The sequence below is a fragment of the Bicyclus anynana genome, chromosome 21 (assembly GCF_947172395.1).
Source record: "Bicyclus anynana chromosome 21, ilBicAnyn1.1, whole genome shotgun sequence".
NCBI classification, from domain to species: domain Eukaryota; kingdom Metazoa; phylum Arthropoda; class Insecta; order Lepidoptera; family Nymphalidae; genus Bicyclus; species Bicyclus anynana.
In genome coordinates, this window is record NC_069103.1 from 3,588,638 (window position 1) to 3,610,961 (window position 22,324).

Sequence of the window (22,324 nt, forward strand, 5' to 3'; positions counted from 1 at the left end):
AGTGAAGGGAAATGTTGGGAAAACGGGACAAGTTACTCCATTTTTACAGCGATACTACTGTAAGGGAATAAAGAGGACTAAGGGCGGACGAAGTCGCGGGCGTCCGCTGGTAATTAAATAAATTTCAAAATGGGTAATCCAATTAACCTTGAAAAAATACAAATAATGTCAGTTATGATATAACTGGGTAAATCAACATTTTTACTAATTTCAGACCTAATTATTAATCACTACTAGGGAACTACTGAACTAGGGAACTTCATAAACAAAATATTAGGTATACCGAATTTGATATCTTAATGTTAAAAACCCAAACAAATCCATAAAACTCCGTACAGAAAATAATAAGTACAGATAATGGAATTGGAAAACATTGCTTATCTATACCTACTAATATTATAAAGCTGAAGAGTTTGTTTGTTTGATTGAACGCGCTAATCTCAGGAACTACTGGTCCTTGTCTATTTTTACTATTTCTTGTCAGTCTGTCTGTCCGTATTTTTTGTTCACAGGGTATAACGCAGAAACTACTGGATGGAGTCAAGCGAAACTTAGCACTGTTTGAGATCACAATAAGTAGCATACTAAATAAGGATACTGTTTATAGCAAAAATAAAATCAGAAGGGGGTAAAATGGGGGTTGAGAGTTTGTATGGAAAGTCCTCCATTTTTAGAGTTACAGTTATAAAAATCATGAAAAATATGCGAAATGTAATGTTATTCAAGAATTTTTTAAATTCAACCCTTGATAGCCCAAGGCTTGGATTTAAAAAAGGGGTTGAATTTTGTGAAAAAATAAAAATCAGTCATTTTAACAAATGTAAAGTGTAGTAAAAATGGTCTTCATACGCTTTGTCTAACATTAAAATTGAAATTTCACCCCTAAAAAAGGGTTGAACTTTTTTTTATAAAAGTCCGTCACTTTTCAAAATTTGTTTACGGTAATACATTACATTGACTATCGATAAAACATGAAAAATAACTTCCAAAATTTAGTTTTAAATAAGAGTTGCCCTTTTTTTTATGAAAGTCTGTCATTTCTGAAATTTTGTTCACGATAACAGATAACATTGACTATCCATAGAATGTGAAATGCAATAGGGATAAAAATTCATCCACTAAAGGGTTTATGGTGCTACAAATTTGACAGAAAAACGCGACGGCTGGGCATTTTACCCAAGGACAAAAAACGCACTTCATGATACACCGGCCTTCAACCGGGGGTTTGTGACAGGGCCTCCTACCGTGGCTTTAGCTGGGCAATTTTACCCAAGGAAAAAAAACGCGCGTCCTCCGGCAGAGCACTTTGTATACACCGGCCTTCGGCCGGGGGTACGTAATATGGCCTCCGACCGTGGCTACGGCTGGGCATTTTACCCAAGCACAAAAAACGAGCACATTATTGTACGCTGTCCTACGGCCGGGGGGTTGTGGTTTTGTATTTATTATATATATATAACATACTAAAATATAAATATTAGAGGCGAAGCGGTCAAAAGTGTACATCGATTTTTACGCGGGCGAAGGCGCGGGCATCTATTATTTAGGTACAGTATATTTTTGAACACAAGTAACTTTTGGCGCATTTTCATTTCGGCCCTAAAAAATAGATCTCACGCTGATCATTTTCATTTTTAGTTAGATTTTCACAAAACTCTCTCTTTTCTTTTCCCTTTAACTATCTTTCTATTTACTTTTTTGTCTACGCTAACCACAGAGCTTGCGCAGCTTGTACAAAGTGCTTGTTTTCCAGCCGGTATTTTTATTATTTTACTTTTACAATTTGAATGATATTTGATGCAGGTGGCTGAGTATCGTGATGTTTGGAAGTCCAGCAGTGGACGTCCATCGGCTGACATGATGATGATGATGATGATGATGATGATGATGATATTTTACTATGTATCTAAGTATTTTAGTTATTCTGCGTATATAATAATCACTTACTGTACTCTTTCGTTATTTCTTTGAGCTCTGTGACTTTGTTATGATTTTCTTCAAAATAGCTAGAATTTAGATCAATACTGCTGTTTTAAAAAAAATCTTTCAAACGTTTGACAAGTGATAAATTGACAGTGACAATGACAATTGACAATAGTTCGTTTCGATCTGTGGTTCGTTTTGTATTGCTGCTTTTGTAATTAAAATGAATGTTATCTCGTATTAATACTTCAATGAATGAATATTAAATGTCAAACAAATTCCTTGGTCAGTTGGTCAGTTCAGTCAGCTCATGAGCTCAGGTTCAGTCAGTGAGTCAGTCTCAATAAAATAAATTAATATTATTTCAGAAATTCAGACTTCAGTGATCTGTTAACATATAACAGTCTTCCACGAAACTCGAAAGTCTAAACTCGTAAGCCGTAAGACCAAAAATCAATTTCTGTAGGTGGATAAAATCATTCTTATTAAATAATAAGTAATCTGCGATACCGGTGTAAGATAACCTATGTGTTATTTTGTGACTGATATCAATTATAAATGGTAATTAGATTAATTTTATCTTATCGACTACGTAATTCGCAAATGCTAGATTGACCAAATGATACCCTTTAATAATTAGGGGGGCAGGTGACTTGGCTGGTGTTATTGCAAGAGTGGACACTTATTTTGAAAGGATAAAGTCAATAATTTTGAATTAGAATGGCAACGGTACACAATAATGTAGTAAGCGGTCCTGAGGAGAGATCCATCCCAGCACATTTATCATATGGCCAATTTTTATTTGATAAATTAAAAGCAGGAGGAAATAATATCGCACAAGTAAGTATAACAATATACTAAAATCATATTCTTGTATTTCTGTGTTTTTAACTAACTCTTTTATGCTAAGCCGTGATAGCTCAATAGATATGAACTCTGCCTCAGATTCCAGAGAGTGTGGGTTCAAATCCGGTCCGGGGCATGCACCTCCAACTTTTCAGTTGTGTGTATTTTAAGAAATTAAATATCACGTGTCTCAAATGATGAAGGACAACATTGTGAGGAAATGTGCATACCAGTGAATTTTCTTAATTATGTGTGTGTGTGAAGTCTGCCAATCCACATTGGGCCAGCGTGGTGGACTATTGGTCCCCTCTCATTCTGAGAGGAGACTGGAGCTCAGCAGTGTACCAAATATGGGTTCATAACGAATGAACAAACCTAACTCTTCCTAATAAGTTGGGCTGATTAAATATTATATATGAGTAGCATTTTCTGTAAAAATATTGAAAATGGCACTTATCCATGATGTATTTACTTTATTGCCAAAAGAAAACTATAAAAAACTAGCTAATTCAATAATAAAACAAGTCTTGGATAGTAAATCAATGATGTAATTTTCCTATCCCACACATAAGTCAAAGTCCGCTCACTGCTGTCATTTAATGGGGATTTTTATGAGATATAAAAATCCCCCATTAACTGACGTAAATAAGGTAATATTGAAATTAAATATCACATGTCTCATGCGGTGCAGGAAAAACATTATGAGGAAACCTACATACCTAAGAATTGTCTTAATTCTCTGCGTGTGTGAAGTCTGCCAATCCATATTGGGCCAGCGTTATGGACTGTTGGCCTAACCCCTCTTATTCTGAGAAGAGACTCAAGCTCAGCAGTGAGCTGAATATGGGTCGGAAACTTATAATTAATAATCATAAGAGCCTCTTTTCAGAATTTGTCTGATTGTCCTTTCGGATAAAGGCCTCCTCCAAGCTTTTCCACAATTCTTAATCCCCAATAGGCTAGTTGACACTTTTTTTAAATGGTCTTAAATAGTTCATTATCGTTCCACTAGACTGAATTTTTTTTTCATATTTTTCAAGACGTGATTACATGAAAATTTTAGTTTTTAAATATGTTTTTGACAATACAAACCAAAACGCCTGTCAAGCATGACAGTCTATATTTCAACTGTTTCATGACGTCACTACAATAAATTCCATACAAATGGAGCGTTTAACAAAAATGTTAGTTAACAATAAGTTCAACATTAGTGTATTAGTGGACAACAGTGTTTTTAATATTTTGAAAATTTGAAAAAATATGTGATATTTAAACTAAGTTTTATAAGAAATGTTTAGCTTTGATTAATTGATATTGATCTATTTCAGACCCTTATTTCATGTACTACACTAAATTAATATTATTTATATTTAATTTGATATGATGATACAGGTGGCAGAGGCAACTGGGCAATAGGGTAGTTGACACCCTATTGCCCAGTTGCCTCTGCCATCCGTCTTATTTCTCTAGCCATCTCTGCTTCATAAAGCTCTGCTTAATATTGAAAGAATTATTTTATATTAATAACTGTAAATGTTTTCAGATATGTGCAGAGACAGGTAACTCTGTGACATATAGAAGTATATTACAAAGCAGTGTGAACCTAGCTGCAGCTTTACAAAGACTTGGACTAAAGAAGGGGGATGTAGTATCGCTCAGTAGTGAAAACCGGTTTGAGTTCACAGTTTCTGCCCTGGCTATTGTGTACTGTGGTGGGGTACTATCAACCCTCAATGTCACTTATTCACCTGGTAAGTGAACCACCATTAAATTTTATTACGACAAACATCAAAGCACCCACTACTATTCTGATATAATAGACACCCTCAACTATTCAGATCTACCGACAAAGACGTACCGACAAGCATTTTAGCATTCCGGTATGATGTTGTGTAGAAACCAAAAAGGGGTGTGGATTTTCATCCTTCTCCTAACAAATTAGCCCGCTTCCATCTTAGACTGCATGATCACTTACCATCAGGTAAGATTGTAGTCAAGGGCTAATTTGTAAATATTAAAAAAAAATCAAATTTTTTTTTTACGAATACCACAGAAACCATGGATTTTTTCAAGATAAATCTAGAACAGGATAATAAAATTAACTATACAAAATTTTATCCAAATCTATTCAGCGGTTCAGCTGGAAAATGGTGACAGACAGACAGACGTCTGGCGACCCACGTCGCCATGGAGACTGTCAAAAATTTGTTAATGCCCAACACAATTAATTAATTGTCGTACAAAAACAAGAGACGAATATCTTAGCATTCCATGGATTCACCGTGCAGGTGCTGGGTCCATCGAGTCCAGGACTTGTTACTACAGGATGTAGGGTTAAGGAATTCCTTGACGATCAATCAACACTCTCTTCTCTGCTCGTGTTGTTCTCCCTACCTAAATAAAATTAACGGAAAAGCAAAATAAAATTAACGGAGTAAAAGAGTATGTAGGCAAGCAACAAACTAATGTATATTTTTCTTATTTTATTTCAGGTGAGATCACACATATTTTAAATATTACGAAGCCTAAATTTATTTTCACATCACCCATCACAGCACAAAACATTTACGACTGCAGTAAAGATTTGGCTCACGTAGAGAAACTTATTTTATTTGGAGAGTACGATATTGTTCCTGGAGTGTTTTATAACGACTTGGTAAAGAACGAAGTACCGATTGATGACTTTACATTAGTAGATGTGAATGGTTTGGAGGATACACTTGCTGTTATGTGTTCGTCTGGTACCACAGGACTGCCTAAAGGTGTAATGCTGACACATGTGAACTTTCTTACATTAGCTGTGCATATGAAGTAAGTGCTGCGACTACTACACCAATGTTCATAATGCAAAGATTTTTTTTTTTTTAATTCATTAATATTGCCCAATCAGCTGCAAAAAGCAAATTTCTTGGGGCTACTTCATGGCTATTGCCATTCTGAACAATTTTCTTTTTATTACTGTCAATTATAAAATCGATGTACTATGTTGTGTAGAAACCGAAAGGGGTGTAGATTTTCATCTTCTTCCTAACAAGTTGGCCCGCTTCCATCTCAGATTGCATAGTCATTTACTATCAGGTGAGATTGTAGTCAAGAGCTTACTAAAGAATAAAAAAAAACAACTATTCTGAAATAATTAAATAATCAGGAAAGACTATTACGAGTGGATACAACAAAAGTCTAACATAGCGGGGATAGAACCACCAGCCCCTCAATGATGAGTTTGCTACAATGTTAACTCATCTCTAGCAAACAAAGATCGTTGATAATACAGCGTAAGTTTAGCGTCTAGCGTCTTCAAGAGTTAGGAAGTCGATGGATCCCGCACCGGACCACATAAAGTCCTCTGGTGCGATACGAGGTTAAAAAAACCTCGTATCGCACCAGAGGAAAGTGCAGAAAAAACAGTGCCGCAGCGAACGTGTTTAGTATAATAAATAAAGGCTATTTAATCATTTTTGTAGGTATTACTTGGAGACATCTCAACAGAATCACAAGCATAAGGTGACCAGGGCGCTGTCCCTGATCCCGTGGTTCCACGCCTACGGCTTCATAACCACTTTGGCCATCATGTGCATGCATATTGAGATTGTATTCCTGGTCCGGTTTGAAGAAGAACAATTCCTGGAAACCATACAGAAGTATAAGGTAACAACTGACAATTACCCTTACAGACATATTAGTAAACAATTAAACATTACCTAAAATTAAATTAATAATAATAATAATAATTTTTATTAAAGGTAAAAGCACCCAGTATACATATTACATATTGATATAAAATAATAATAATTAATAATACAAATACGTATTAAAATTTACATACTAACTGGGAAGGTTAAAAGGCTCTTCCCAGGCGACATTCTAGTCCGGAGTATAAACTATTTCTTATTATTGTCTTGATGCACAGATAGCCAATATGTAAACAAAGGGCTGGGCATCCCGTCACAAACTGTCCTGAGGATGCTGTTACGCGCTGTTCTGAGTCTCTCCCAGAAGGAGGCCACGCGTGTTCTCATAACAGCATAAACGTCATATGTATATAATGTGAACCTTAGGACGTTATAGCCTAATGGATATGACCTCTGCCTTCGAATCGGAGGGTGTAGGTCCAAATCCAGTCTAGGGCATACACCTCCAAATTTTTAGTTATGTGCATATTAAGAAATTAAATATCACATGTCTCAAACGGTGAAGGAAAAACATAGTGAGGAAACCTGCAATGTGTGAAGTCTGCCAATCCGCATTTGGTCAGCGTGGAAAATTCTCCGGTATTCAGGTTTCTTCATGATGTTTTTCCTTTACCATTTGAGACACGTGACATTTAATCTATACTAATATTATAAAGCTGAAGAGTTTGTTTGTTTGTTTGATTGATTGAACGCGCTAATCTCAGGAACTACTGGTCCGATTTGAAGAATTCTTTCAGTGTTACATAGCCCATTTATTAAGGAAGGCTATAGGCTGTATATTATTCCAATATTCCAACGGGAACGGGAACCACGCGGGTGAAACCGCGCGGCGTCAGGTAGTTTCTTAATATGCTCGTAACAAAAAAGTTGGAGGTGCATGCCCCGGACCGGATTGGAACCTACACCCTCCGAATCGAAGGCAGAGCTATCCACTGGGCTATGACGCGTCACACAATGGTGGTTGTCAGATAAACATGGCGACGCTGGTGCCCCCGCTGGCGGTGTTCCTCGCGAAGCACCCGCTGGTGCCGCGCTACGACCTGAGCTCGCTCAACGAGGTGTGGTGCGGGGCGGCGCCGCTCTCCAGGGAGATACAAGCCGCTGTGTCACAAAGGTGAAGGATATTTTTTAACCGTGTTGGTACTGGGACGTTCGTATATGTAAAATGATTAGACTGTATAGAAGGATTAAACGTATAATTTATAATCAGTACATCGGTAAGTGGATCCGAATAGAGTGCCTGTCCCGAGCGCGCGCCTCCGCTGCCGTGCGCCGTCCTCCGGCTCCCCGCGCGTCTCCTCCCGTGCGTACGAGTACATAGATGGACGATGATCAAACCGACTTCATAAAAAAGGAGGTTCTCAATTCGACCCATATGTTTTTTTTTAATTTTTATATTTTTTTTTCATTTTTACCGCATAACTTCGTCATTTCTTAACCAATTTGAAAAATTCTTTTTTATTTGAAAAAAGTTAGTTAAGAAAGTACGGGCAATTTTACACATAATTATTGAACTGATTTTTGTGATTAAATTAGGACGCACTAAAAACAGATAAATAAATCTTTTTAACAAAAATATTGAACCGACTTTCAAACTCACAAAAATAAACTAAAAAGCGAAAATAACATCGTATGTGCTACCTTCTGATCACTTTGAAGGTGGTGCCTACACAGTGATGCATTAGCTAAAGCCGATTAGATCATAAACTTTTAGGATTTAAAAACCGTGATTCTTTCAGAAACGGCTTTAATTAAACAGGTTTGGCGCCGACTTCAAAGTGATCAGAAGGTAGCAAATACGATGTTATTTTTCGCTTTTTAGTATATTTCTGTGATTTTGAAGTCGGTTCAATATTTTGTTAAAAAGTTTAATAGTATAGTTTTTACACTTCCTGAACACACAACTCGACATTGTAGACAATATTCGGATATTATTTCTTTAAATAACTTTCGATGTTTACTGTGCCACTAAATGAAATTAAGACAATTAGCCACTTTTGTTCGGCTCAGTTTCGACGCGCTGGTAACATATCTAATAGTACACTAGCTTCTGTTAAACTGTTTGCTACCTCCCTGCTAAATTTCAAGTTTGTAGCATTATGCTACAAAATGAAAGACTTTCATTCAAACTTGTGAGTGCCTCTAGACCTCTTTAATTTAGACTCTAGGCCGGATTCGAACCTACGCTCTCTGAATCGAAGGCAGTCATGTCCACTGGGCTATCACGACTGTTCCTTATTAATATGATATGATTATAATAGGGTAGTTGACTCATATAAACAATATTAATTTCGTGTAGTACATGGTACAAAGGTCCGAAATATATATGTAATAATAATAATAATAATAACGCTAATAATAATACGCCGTGTGGCACCGGCAGATTAGAATGTTGCCACCCCTATCTTTCCCGAGGGTGTCGTAAGAGGCGACTAAGGGACATCGGAGAACCGTTTGGTATCTTTTGGTTCTCCGAAATCAAGCTAGCTGACTTAAAAAAAACAGCCTCCTCGGGGACCTGAGTGGACCCCGGGTGATGTAACCTCCACTCACCCCCCCCTAAAAAATATGATGATGGAACAACAGAGAGCGCGATTAGGGCCGCTACCTGGGGGCCGCCAGGGCGCGTCTGGGGCTGGCGCTGGACGTGGCAGCATGCGAGCCGCCAGCCAACATAGTCGACCGGCACTACCACCTGACCGGTCGACACTTCCATCATCCCCATCAGAGGGCTTGGCTTCGACAGGGTCCCCTAGGGCCCAATCTTCGGAGCCCGCCGCTGGTGGCGTACGGCGCATGAAATGGACATGCGACATGAATAAAAATGTCATGCGCGCGTACTACAGGGCTACAGGGGGAGAAACCGGACGGACTGGCTACCGAGCAGCAATGTACCGCGAGTTCTTGCTGCTTGAGCCGCACTTAACTGTCACGGAACAGAACCTAGCAGATCGAGCTCGGTTTATTCAGCGTTCTAACATCTTCAACGCGACCGAGCTCGAACGATTACGACGTGAGGCTGTTCCCGAAGTGCCTGTCCGCCGAAAGCCGGAAGAAGTCTCACCGGCGGCGCCTGTCCGCGAAGAGACTGAACCTATGTCCCAAGATTTGCATGCAGAGGAGGAGGACACTGAGGGAACCGTCTCCCTTGATTTAGAGCGGATGAGAAGGATCCTAGAAGAGACGATTGCTGAAATCCGTAATGCTCCTCTAGAGAATCGTCCGCGGCTCTCCCGTATTGCGCTAAATATAGCGACGCGGGATGTCATTGAGGCTGTCAACAAAATGCTGCCCCAACATCTGGCGGGCAGCACTGGTCTGGATGATACGGCTTCTATCCTTTTCGGGGCAGCCCTAACCGTCCACCGTTTCATTGGTATCAAAACCAAGGAACCTGGACGCCCGGGGCGTTCTGTTAATAACATCAGAGCAGAACCAGCCTGGAAGAGAAGGATAGAACGCCGTATCACCCTTGCCAGAGGCCTCATTGGCAGACTGCTATGCTTCAGGTTGGGCAATAGAAGGCCAAGGATTGTGCGCTCCGTCAGAATAGCCTTTAACGGGCTCGGGGTTAGGCTGGATCAGCCGGACATAACCCTAAAACTGACGGAGCGCATCGACGACCTGAAGCAGAAAATCGCTGCATGGGGGAACCGCATACGACGATACTCGGAAAGAGTTGAGCGATTTCAGCAAAATCGTCTTTTCTCGAGTGATCAGAAAAGGTTCTACAACAGATTGGAGTGTCCTGCAGTCTGTTCTACCTCTCCACAGCCGAATCCGGCTGACCTTATCGCTTTTTGGCGAAACATATGGTCAAGAGAGGTAGAGCACGATGAGGGTCCTTGGATTTCGGCGATAGAGGAGACATGTGCCGCAATCAGGCCGATGAACCCAGTCGCCATCTCTACGGAGGATGTAGTTGGTGCAGTAAGGCGGGCTGCGAACTGGAAAAGTCCGGGGCCCGACGGACTGCATCACTACTGGCTGAAGGCGTTCTCGACTTGCCATGTCACCTTGGCTCGCCAATTCCAAGAGGCTCTCGAGCAAGGGACACTCCCGAACCTTTTCACCACCGGGATCACTCATTTAGCTCCAAAGACCACCGACACCGTAGATCCCTCAAAATACCGCCCCATCACGTGTCTTACTACCATCTATAAGACACTGACATCCGTTCTGAGCTCTAAGATAACTCGTCATGTAGACGATAATAACATCATGTCTGGGGCTCAGAACGGATGTCGGGGTGGTAGTCGTGGTACCAAGGAGCTCCTTCTCATCGACTCCGTCGCGGGCCAATTGGTCAAGCGCAACCGCCGGAATTTTGCCGCAGCCTGGATTGACTATAAAAAGGCATTCGACTCGGTGCCTCATTCGTGGCTCTTGAGGGTCCTTGAGCTGTACAAAATCGATTGTACAGTTCAAGACTTCCTCCGGTCATGTATGGGGCAATGGAGCACGATCCTTTGTCTCCATGGCGAGCGGTTGGCGGCTGCCGATGACCGGATTAGAATACGCCGGGGTATCTTCCAGGGTGACTGTCTGAGTCCACTATGGTTTTGCTTGGCCTTGAATCCTCTCAGTACATTACTAGAGGGTTCGGGAACAGGCTTTCAGTTTCGGAGAGGAGGGACAAAAGTGCCTCACCTTCTCTACATGGACGACCTCAAACTGCTAGCGCCCAATGCTACCCGACTGCAGGAATTACTGAATCTCACCACGGGATTCAGTAATTCCATCAGAATGGAGCTGGGACTAGACAAGTGTGCGGTCTTGCATGTGGAGAGGGGTCAGGTCACTCATACGGTCGGGATCAATCCTGACCTGCTTAACATCAAGACCCTTTCTGAAACTGAATCTTACCGGTATCTGGGCATGTCACAATCTATAGGGGTGCAAGAGGCGGACATGAAACAGTCAGTTTGCGAGGGTTTTTATCGACGTCTGACAAAGATCTGTAAAAGTTATTTGTCGGGCGCCAATAAGATTCGAGCTTATAACGGCTGGGTCATGCCTGTTCTCATGTACACCTTTGGCGTGCTCAGATGGACTCAGACCGAATTAGACGTCCTGGATAGAAGGGTCCGCACGACTATGACTCTCTATCGTATGCATCACCCAAAATCGTCTGTCATGAGATTGTATGTCCCCCGAAAGTGTGGTGGTCGAGGCCTACTTAGCGCCAAGACCATGCACAATCGGGAGATATGCAGCCTCAGGACCTACTTCGAGACGAAAAGGGAGTCCCCGATGCATACAGAAGTCATAGCATGTGATAAAGGACTCACCCCGCTATCCTTGGCCAACAGCGAATGGCAAAAACCAGTGGTACAGAGCATCTCTGACCGGGAGACCGTATGGAAGGGGAAGGAGCTGCATGGACGCTTTTTTAAGGCTCTTCATGAGCCCCATGTCAGTAAAAAAGCGTCTGTGCAGTGGCTGCGCTTCGGTGACCTCTTTGGGGAAACCGAAGGGTTTGTCTTTGCGATACAAGATCAGGTGGTAAAGACGCGGAACTACCGAAAGTACATTCTGAAGGATGGCACTCACGACATCTGTCGAGCCTGTCGCCATCCCGGCGAGTCACTCAGACATGTCCTTTCGGGTTGTTCAGCTCTTGCCAACACTGAGTATCTGCACAGACACAACCAAGCAGCCAAAATCCTTCACCAAGAGCTTGCTCTGACGTACGGTCTCCTGGACCAGAGGTTGCCTTATTACAAGTACACACCGGTGCCAGTGCTTGAACGCGACGGAGTACGGCTCTATTGGGACCGGTCCATTATCACGGACAGGACTATTCTTGCGAATAAGCCTGACATCGTGGTGTTGGACCGGGCACAGTCGAGGGTGTTTTTAGTGGACATCACAATTCCATATGACGAGAACCTTGTGAGAGCTGAGACAGAGAAAAAACGTAAATATCTAGATCTGGCTCACGAGGTTACCGCCATGTGGCATGTGGAGTCCACTGAAATCATCCCCATCGTTATATCTGCCAACGGTTTGATCCCAGTCAGCCTCGCTCACCATCTGAGGCGGCTGGGGTTCCGTGGCAGTTCGCTCGCAGGCAAGATGCAAAAAGCGGTCTTGCTGGACTCGGCTAGGATAGTCCGCCGGTTTCTCCACCTGTCGCCCTGACCCCCGGCCGTTTGGTCTCCCTGCCGGGGTGAATCCTCCGCCCGGTGCATATATGTATTTATGTAATATATATTTAAGTTTATTTATTTTGTGTATTTAAGTAAGTTTATTTATTTTCCCTTTGGCTTTTATATATATTTATTTTGTACCGGGCTTGAGAGTAGAATGCATGTATAATAATAATAATAAAATCCTTTATTCAGCTAAAAAATACAAATTAAAAAAGAAGAAATTACAAACTAATACTAACAGAGCTTACAAACTACTTAAAGATACATACTTAAATTACAAAGTTCCTCTGTCTGTACTTAGTATAATAATATAATAAAGAAATTCAGCTGAAAGGGGCGCTGCCTCAGCTCGATACTACAGTTGAGAGCTGTAGTGCTGATGTCGATATCAATTAATGTTACGGATTTTATATAAAGCTTAATTTAAATATCAAGTATTTTTTAAAATTTTCCAAACGTCAAAAACGCTGTCGTCCATTTTGTGACGTCACTAAGACCTTGTACTAAACGTCGAACTAATTGTTAACTAATATTTTTGTCAAACGCTCCATTTGTATAGGATTTATTGCAGTGACGTCATAAATAACAATAAATGGTAGATTCTGTCATTACTAACACACTAACATATTTTAATTTAGTTTTTAAGTACCTATTACTACTAATATTACTAACAATAGGATATTAAAATTTAATCAATTGAATGTAATTTATGGATTTTACTATCTGAAATAAAGATTATTATTATTATAAAACAGTTGCAATATAGAATGTCATGGCCGATAGGCGTTTTGGTTCGTATTGTCAAAAACGTATTTAAAAACTAAAATTTAAATGTAATCACGTCTCAGAAACATGAAATTTTTTTTTCGTTTTAGTGGAACGTTAATGATCAATTTAAGACCATTAAAAAAAGTGTCAACTAGCTTATTATAATTGTACAATTTCAGGTCTGGCATCGGCTTCATCAGACAGGGCTACGGGCTCACCGAGGTGACGATGGCGTGCTGCGTGGACCTCACCAACTCGGGGCAGAAACAGGGCTCCTGCGGCATCCCCGCGCCCGGCATGAAGATAAAAGTAACTTCATCTGTACAATCTACACTAATATTATATAGAGGGAATAGTTTTACTTGATTCGATTTCACTGTTATTTTTTTTGATGTGTTTATTTAGTTGATGTATACACCACCTAATTATCCCTAGGGTGACCAAATTATATATATTTTTAGGATTTTTCGAATCTTTCTACCATAAATATTTTTTTTTCTATGCTGTAGTTGCTGTATTTAATATTTCAAAGTTCTGATTTTTGTTAAACATTACAAATGTATAATACTTTAATTTGATTTTAATTTTTTCCCATAGGTATTGGACATAGACAACGGCAAGAAACTCGGCCCAAACCAAGAGGGCGAGCTTTGGATCAAGTCCCCGCTGCGGATGAAGGGCTACATGGGCGACCGGGCGGCGAGCGACGCCCTGTTCGACGCGGAGGGCTATGTGCAGACCGGCGACATCGGCTACTACGACAGTGACGGGTTCTTCTACATCGTGGACCGGCTCAAAGAGCTCATCAAGTATAAGGGATTCCAGGTATATATCATATCAATGATTTTGAGTACTGTACTGGCTAGTTACTTAGTACTAGGTAGCTAGGTAGTATTCATCTAATTTAGATGTTTTAACGCCCTAGGAAGCCATAATGACAATTAAGATGGTGTCGGCCCGTCTCAATCTGAATTTATGTGTGTGTCAACTCATAACTTTTGAACGGCGTCCATTTGTATGAAATAGAGAAATAAACGTTTGGACCGGTGCAGACTACTATAGATTTTGAAAATCTCAAAATTTAAAAATACAGATGGAGAGACCATAGAAATAGTTGATATAATAGTCCTCTTTAAGCTGCGAAAAATTGGTCCTGTAGTTTGGGTATGTTCTCTTATGGACTACGATGTCAAGTCTTGCATAGGTTATTCGTAAATTCGTTTGGTATATTCGTTTTTTTTTTAAAGAATATTTGCCATACCTTTTATAATATGACCAATATTCCCATTCCCCTCCAACTAGTCGGGAAAGACTGTGCTAGGAGTGGGTACGCCAATAGACCAACGGGGGCATCGAACCACCACCCTTCGATGATGAGTCCGACCGCTCTTACCGTTGAGCTATAGTAACACTCGCGATGTCCCGCGCGCCAGACTTCATAGTCCACGCAGTCCTTCCCGCTGCCCCACGCGCACGACCTCACACCCTAGCAGTCCTTCCCCCGTCGCCCGCATATCATGGGAGTGTCATCAACGAACTTGCCAAGCTATAGCGTTGTTCGTCCACGTGTGAAGCAGAGACCCAATACTCCGACAGGTGGCGCCCGCGGAGCTGGAGGCGCTGGTGCTGCAGCTGGCCGGCGTGGCGGAGTGCGGCGTGGTGGGGCGCAGCGACGAGCTCGCCGGCGAGCTGCCCGTCGCCTTCGTCGTGCCGCAGCCCGGCCGCAGCCTCACCGCGCAGCAGATACAAGACTACGTCGCCTCCAAGGTTTGTCACTCATCACACACATCTATAATATTTATATGTGAACTACATGGCACCAAAAGACAAATCAGAAACTGTGGAAGAGTTTGGGGGAGGCCTTTGCCCGGAAATGGGATGGGTTAAAAATATATATATATATATATATATATATATATATATATATATATATATATATATATATAATAGTAATAATAAATAAATAAAGAATAATAAATAATATTTATATCAATAACAAAATCATAGGCAAAGTTGATAAATTTATACATTTGAGACAAACTCTGACACTAAGCGATAACAATAATATGGAACAGATTATAGACGTATAGAAAACGCTTGGAAAATATTTTGGTCACTAAAATTTATTTTTAAAAACAAATAAATGAAAGTGGAGATGAAAGGAAGAGTTTTCAACTATTGTATTTTACCCATACTTACCTATGGCTCACAAACATGGTCATTAACAAAGAAAACTGCAATTAAAATGAATGTTGCACAAAGGAAAATGGAAAGAGCAATATTAAATATTCGTCTTTTAGATAAATATACAAAAGGAAAAAAATAAAAGGAAACTTCAAACAAAAGACGCAATAACCATGGCCATGAAAAATAAATGGAATTGGGCAGGACATAAAATGCGAAGGAAGGACAACAGGTGGTCTACTGAAATTAATGCTTGGTGCCCAAGATATAACAAGAGAAGAAGAGGAAGACCATTATGTAGATGGAGAGACGACCTAGTAGAGTATATGGGCCCTACATGGCACCAAAAGACAAATCAGAAACTGTGGAAGAGTTTGGGGGAGGTCTTTGCCCGGAAATGGGATGGGTTGTAAATAATATATATATATATATATATAATAGTAATAGTAATAATAAATAAATAACCAAGCTATAATAAATAATAAATAAATAGAAAAATAAGCTGAAGAGTTTGTTTGGACGCGCTCATCTCAGAAACCATGATATGTGAAACATCTAGCATAAACGGGAAGACTTTATTTCGTCAATAGTTACGAAAAAATAATATTAACAGAATTGTTTCTTTAAAAAACGAGGCTGATGCAGTATCTGTTAAGGTCTTTCTTTTTTGTATTTTTCACTAAATTTTTGATCTTTTTTTTTCAGGTTTCACCAGCAAAACACTTGCGAGGTGGAGTTATATTTGTGGACGAAATACCAAAGAATCCTTCGGGTAAAATTCTGAGGAAGGAACTAAGAAAAATGTTGGACGACAAAGTTAAAAGTAAACTTTGATGACAAAGTTCAAAGTTAAGTTAGTAATATTTGCCAACTTTGCGCATTTATAATATTTTATGATACTTTTCGTATATTTATTATCTTATATATAAAATTCTCGTGTCACAATGTTTGTTCTCATACTCTTCCATAACAGCTTTGCAAGCCTTATAGTTTGTGCCGGTTTTTGTGAAACGATTTGGATGAAATTTCTAGTGCGTCACCAGCCAAACATACAGCTTGTAGACCAGAATCTCAAATGTTACCACCGAGATTCTGGCTTTCGGATCTATACCCGTAGGAGGATGTGGGGTTAAGTAAACAAAAAAAACACTTTTACAGTAATCACCGGTATTTGGCTTCTATATTTTTAGATGAACCTTTTTTTTACAATATAAAAGTAATGCTAAACCCTTGAGAAACCCTAAAAGGACAAAATATTAATGGGTTAAATTACATAAAAAAAACCAGGTTTCCTAAATGTTAAGTTACTTTGTACATACTTTGTAAATAAACAGTGGTTATCTCAAATATTTGTTTTATTATACCAATCCTTGGGGATTAGATGGTGTCGATATAGCGTTTGGATTTTTGTTGACCAAACCACTGCCACGGCTAGGTATTTAAAGTGGGTCCGTCGAACAACGCACTAGAAGTTATGAATTCACATCGCTACCAGCCAAATCCACAAGGATGATTCCATTTAAGTTCGCTTAGCAATTACACACGTTTATACTAAAGGGACAACAAACACGTTGCATTTTAAACACTCACGAAAGAGGTCTAGTTATCTCTAAATCTTATTGTAATCTGAACGGTATATCCGAATCACCACCAACAATTAATGTAACGCATCCTTTTAAAAAAAAACAATATATAAAAATAGAAGTTTTAGCATGACTCCATTTAACAAAAGAAAGAATAGGTACGACCTGACGTTTATGATGGAAGCTGACACCACGCGGTCGCTGACCTTGCTGTTGCATTCATCCGTCCGTCATTTTGTCTGGCGGCCAGCGAACCTCCAAGATTTACGCCGCTAACAGCATGCTACTCGACGCGTGCAAATGATTAAATGTAATAGTCAACTCAGGTTCCATAAAAATGTTCCAAGAATGACCAAAGGTTTCAGAACCGGCGTTTCAAATGTCTACAACCAATCTACGTTTCTACATAATAACGTGGTTGTATTAAGAAGAAGTGTGATTACATTAGGTCACGTATATAGGTTAGGTTAAGTTCAGAATATATTACATTCCCATCCTTAAAAGGATATCCCGCCCTAGTTCCCAGTAGGTAGCCATCTTAACATCTCACGGGAAATTTTTATGGTTGACCGGAACTGCAAGAATTTGTCTCTTTAGCACAACAAAATTCGATAATCACGAATGCTAACCAAATATAAATTCGAGTCTTACCAAGTATCTTACATCACTGCCTCTAAGTAAATTTAATGTTTTGGAAAGTCAACTACATGTCTCCAAATTTCAGCCAGCCAAAAGAAAAAACTCGAACGTGCCCGAGTATATAACGAGAAGATAACGGGACTTTCTTCATAAAAAACCTCACCAATAGCAAAGCTATAAAGTTACCGATTCATCTTTCTTACAGAGTACAATCAACAAATTGCACAGATAATATGTGACATTTGTTTTTAAAGTCGGTTTCGGATTCCATACCTTTCGTTACTTGTGGAATACCTCTAACCATATATTAAGTCTATATACAGATTATAAAGCTCCAACTACTTGTCCATATTTATTTGTCTGAGCACTTTAATATAAGCGCCATCTAGCAGCGAACCTCGTAATCTCTACGACATTCATCGATGTCGCTGCCTTTCGAAACAAACCTAGAGATTCCAAATTTGACCACCCAAAATTAAAATCCACGACGTTACAATACCCCCCAAAATAGTAGAAGTTTTTTGCTACCAAAAAACTTTCGCTGCCCTCAGCGCTCTAAGAAGCAATCATCTGTAACGACGTTATAAAAAAAAAAAAAAAAAAACACTCTATGCTAACACTGATAATGGAATAAAACACTCATCTAAACTACATAAAGAAAATATAAGTAAAAGAAAAAAAAAATATATATACCTAAATACCGATGATACCTAAAATTAAACTATAACTAACGTTGATGTAGATACTTGTTCCGGTTTCCCTTTGCTGTAACAAAAATGCCTGGTTCTATTTTACATCTTGAATTTATACTCTCATAAAATAATAGCAAACATAATAACTCTATCTATTTTTGCTCGTCGGCAACTAATAACAATAATTTCCGGCTACCTATTATAATGTTAGGTTCAATCACCTAAATTATTCACTATCTTCTTTAAACTACGCCCACCTAACTCTATAAGAAATTCTAAAACTAAACAACACTACTGGAGAATAACTTATGAAAATATCATAAACGATCTTGTTGCTTCATGCAGCTTGATCTAACACAGCCTATTTCAAACTGTAATACATGTTATCACTATACCATATACCAACATGGGACTGAGTCTCCATGTGAAATGAGTTCATATGACTCCATAATAAATGCCCAGAGTCTGGGAATAATTCCTAGCACAACGATTGCTAACAGATCTCTGGGAACAAAGCGTCTCTGTGTTAAACACAGCACAGTAAATATCTCACGAACTATATTTTGTTCATAGCGTGATAATAATATTTCTCTAATCACCTTTCAGGAATTTCCGACTAACCCAATCCAACTTGATCCATCCATTTCTAATACACACCTACCTCATCATTTATACTGACCTTTCATTCATCACTCTATCAAACTGTAGTAACCTATTTGTATTTATAAGTGTACTTTACCATTCTTCTTGTGTGTTTAAGTACCTAACTTAGTATTTATACACTTTATGGACGAATATATGAGTTAGTCTACCGTTTTAGGTCTTTAATATGCCAAGAGCCTATTTTTGTACCGTCTTTCCTCTCTAGTTCGTATACTAGTGGTGACAATACTTTGACTATTTTACACTTTTCGTATTTAGGAGCAAGCTTTGCCATTTTGAATTTTTGCGCGTCACTTTGTGTATATGTGGTTTTCCATACCCAATCCCCTACTGCGAATCTAGCATTTCTTCGCCTACGGTTATAATATTGTGCGTTCCTAGCGTGTGCCTCTAGAAGTTTCTTGCGAACACTATCATAAATCTCCTCCATGCATCCAAACTTCCCAGCATATTCATCACGTGGCATAGCTACCTTGTACTCACTCTGCGTATCTAAGTAGAAATCTCCGTTTATCACTGGCTCACGGGCGTGTACTAAGAAAAACGGTGAAAACCCAGTCGATTCATTTATCGCGCTATTTATTGCGAACTGGATCTTTCTTAGATTTAGGTCCCAGGTTCGATGATCCTCTTCTACATACGACGCTACAGCGGTCATAATTGTTTTGTTGTAGCGTTCTACCAGGTTTACTTGCGGAGTGTAACGAGGAGTATAGTGAAGCCTTGGCACGTTGTAGCGCTTTATGACATTCCTGAACTCGGAACCGGTCATTTGTGTTCCGTTGTCCAGGATTACCGTCTCCGGCGCTCCATGTACCAGGACCAACCCGTCTTCGAAGTTTTTAGCCACCAACGCTGATGTTGCGCGGCGTAACGGAAATAGTAGAGTGTATTTAGAGAAAACGCACGTTATTACTAGCAGGTATGTGTATCCAGACCTACTTCGTGGAAGTGGACCCGCTAAGTCCAAACTCACTACTTGGAAGGGACGTGAACATACCTTTGGTTTCCCCATCAAACCAGGGACTGCTTGTGTAGAATGTTTATATGCTTTACATACGTCACATGATTTTACGAAATTTTCTATGTCTTTGTACATACCCGGCCAGAAATATCTTAAACATAAGCGTCTATGTGTTTTAAAAACACCTAGGTGTGCAGCTGTTGGTTCACAATGGTTCTCACTTATAATTTTGTTTCTCAAACCTTTTGGAATGACCTCTTTCCAATCAAACTCGCTTATTAGATCATACTTGCTTTTACTTAAGCGAAATAAAATATTATCTTTAACCATATAATTTGGAAAGTGTGTAGGTTTAGAAACACAATTATTTTTTATCCTCTCATACCATTCATCTTTCATACCTGAGGTAGGTGTATCAGACGTTGCATGGATTGCCTCAACTTTCATGAGTCGCGATAGAGCATCAGGAACTACATTGTCTGTGCCTTTTCTATGTTCTATCTCAAAATCGAATTGAGACAGTCGGCAACCCCATCGAGCTAACCTACCAGAAGGATTTTCCAAATTCAAAAACCACTTTAAAGACGAATGGTCTGTAACTATCGTGAACTTCCTACTTCCTAAGTACGCTTGGAACTTTTCGACTGCAAATATGACTGCTAGGGCCTCCCGTTCCGTAGCACTGTAGTTCCTTTCATTCTTATTTAAAGATCTACTAACATAAGCTATCGGATGATCGTGACCCTTGATCATCTGTGACAACATTCCCCCCAAACCGTACGACGAAGCATCACAATGGACAGTAAAAGGCTTACTAAAATCAGGAACTGCTAATACTGGAGCTGACACCAATGCATTTTTTAGCAACGAGAAGGCCTTGTCAGCTGCCTCGTTCCACTGGAACCTCGGCGCGTTCCTCCCTTTGCTGGTCAGCTTGTTCAGCGGTGCTGCAATTGTTGAAAAGTTACGAATAAATCGCCTGTACCAAGAGCAAGTTCCTAAAAATACTTTTACTTCCCGGGCTGTGGTTGGGGTCGGAAAATTTAAAATTGAAGAGATCTTATCAGGATCCGTATGTAACCCAAACTCATCAACTACATAACCTAAATACTTGATTGACTCCCTAAAGAATTTGCATTTGTCAAAAGACACTGTCAAGTTAGCTGACTTTAATTTATCCAGGACTCTATTTAGCAACAACAAGTGAGTAGAGAAATCCGATGAACATATCACAATGTCATCTATATAACAAAAAACATAACCATTGTCTACGTCACTACAAAAGTTTTGATTTATTAATTTATCCATTAATCTTTGTTGCCGCGCCGGAGCATTACAAAGTCCAAAGGCCACAACTTTGAATTTAAATAATCCTGCCCCTTCAATTTGGAAACTCACTTTTTCCTGTGAACGTTCTGATAGAGGTATCTGCCAAAATGAAGATGACAGATCTATAGTCGACAGGAATTTGGCCTCCTTCAAACTATCAAGTATTTGAGGAATGTATGGTATAGCATACGAGTCCTTCTTTGTCACTGCGTTTAGCTTCCTGCAGTCCAAGCAGAACCTCCAATCACCATTTGCCTTTTTGACTAAAATAACTGGGTTGTTCCACGGACTTTCACTGGGAGTAACGACGTCTAATGCCAACATCTTTTTTAACTCTTCCTGCAACGCCACCTTCTTTTCCGGCGATAGCGGATATTGTTTTACCCTAATGGGTAGAGCATCACCTGTGTCGATGTCGTGCTCTATTAAGGACGTCCTACCAAGACCTTTTAATTCAAAAGAGATGTCATGGAATTTCCCTATAATGGCATTTGCTAGTTCTTTCTGCTCGGTTGACAGATTTTCCAAAGACTGAATAGTGTTTACCCTATTCGTACTCAAAGTCTCGCAGAAGCTCGCTGGTTGATACTTATAGTCAATGCAGTCTAGTATCTCTGGGGCGATATTGAATGCCCTCCAAAAATCTTTACCTAATATTATATCCGATATTATTGTAGGTATAACAAAAAATTTAATGGCACAGGTAGTGTCATGACATGTTATTGGTAGGTACATGTAACCTATACTTTCCAGCTTAACACCATTTGCCACGGTGCAGGAGATATTACTAAATTTTTCTAGCTTGAAACCCATTTTGATGAAGTTTTCGTGAGAGTTGTTACCTAGTATTGAGATGCATGCTCCTGAATCAAGTAGACCACAAATT

General features: G+C 39.7%; 1 protein-coding gene across 2 annotated transcripts; it reads left to right on the top strand.

Moving 5' to 3' along the window:
* Positions 1–2,091: 2,091 nt before the first annotated feature.
* Positions 2,092–18,482, top strand: LOC112044328 (uncharacterized). Of its 2 annotated transcripts, XM_024080147.2 has the most exons (11): positions 2,092–2,208; positions 2,292–2,484; positions 2,564–2,763; positions 4,313–4,520; positions 5,262–5,580; positions 6,234–6,417; positions 7,430–7,575; positions 13,564–13,693; positions 13,982–14,209; positions 14,981–15,151; positions 16,274–18,482. In XM_024080147.2, exons 3-11 carry the CDS (start codon positions 2,644–2,646, stop codon positions 16,400–16,402), a joined length of 1,635 nt encoding a protein of 544 aa, XP_023935915.2. In that variant the 5' UTR covers positions 2,092–2,208; positions 2,292–2,484; positions 2,564–2,643; the 3' UTR covers positions 16,403–18,482. The 2 variants fall into 2 exon arrangements, with proteins under 2 accessions (XP_023935915.2, XP_023935914.2); XM_024080146.2 differs by lacking the exon at positions 2,092–2,208 and having other exon boundaries at positions 2,223–2,484.
* Positions 18,483–22,324: the final 3,842 nt, after the last annotated feature.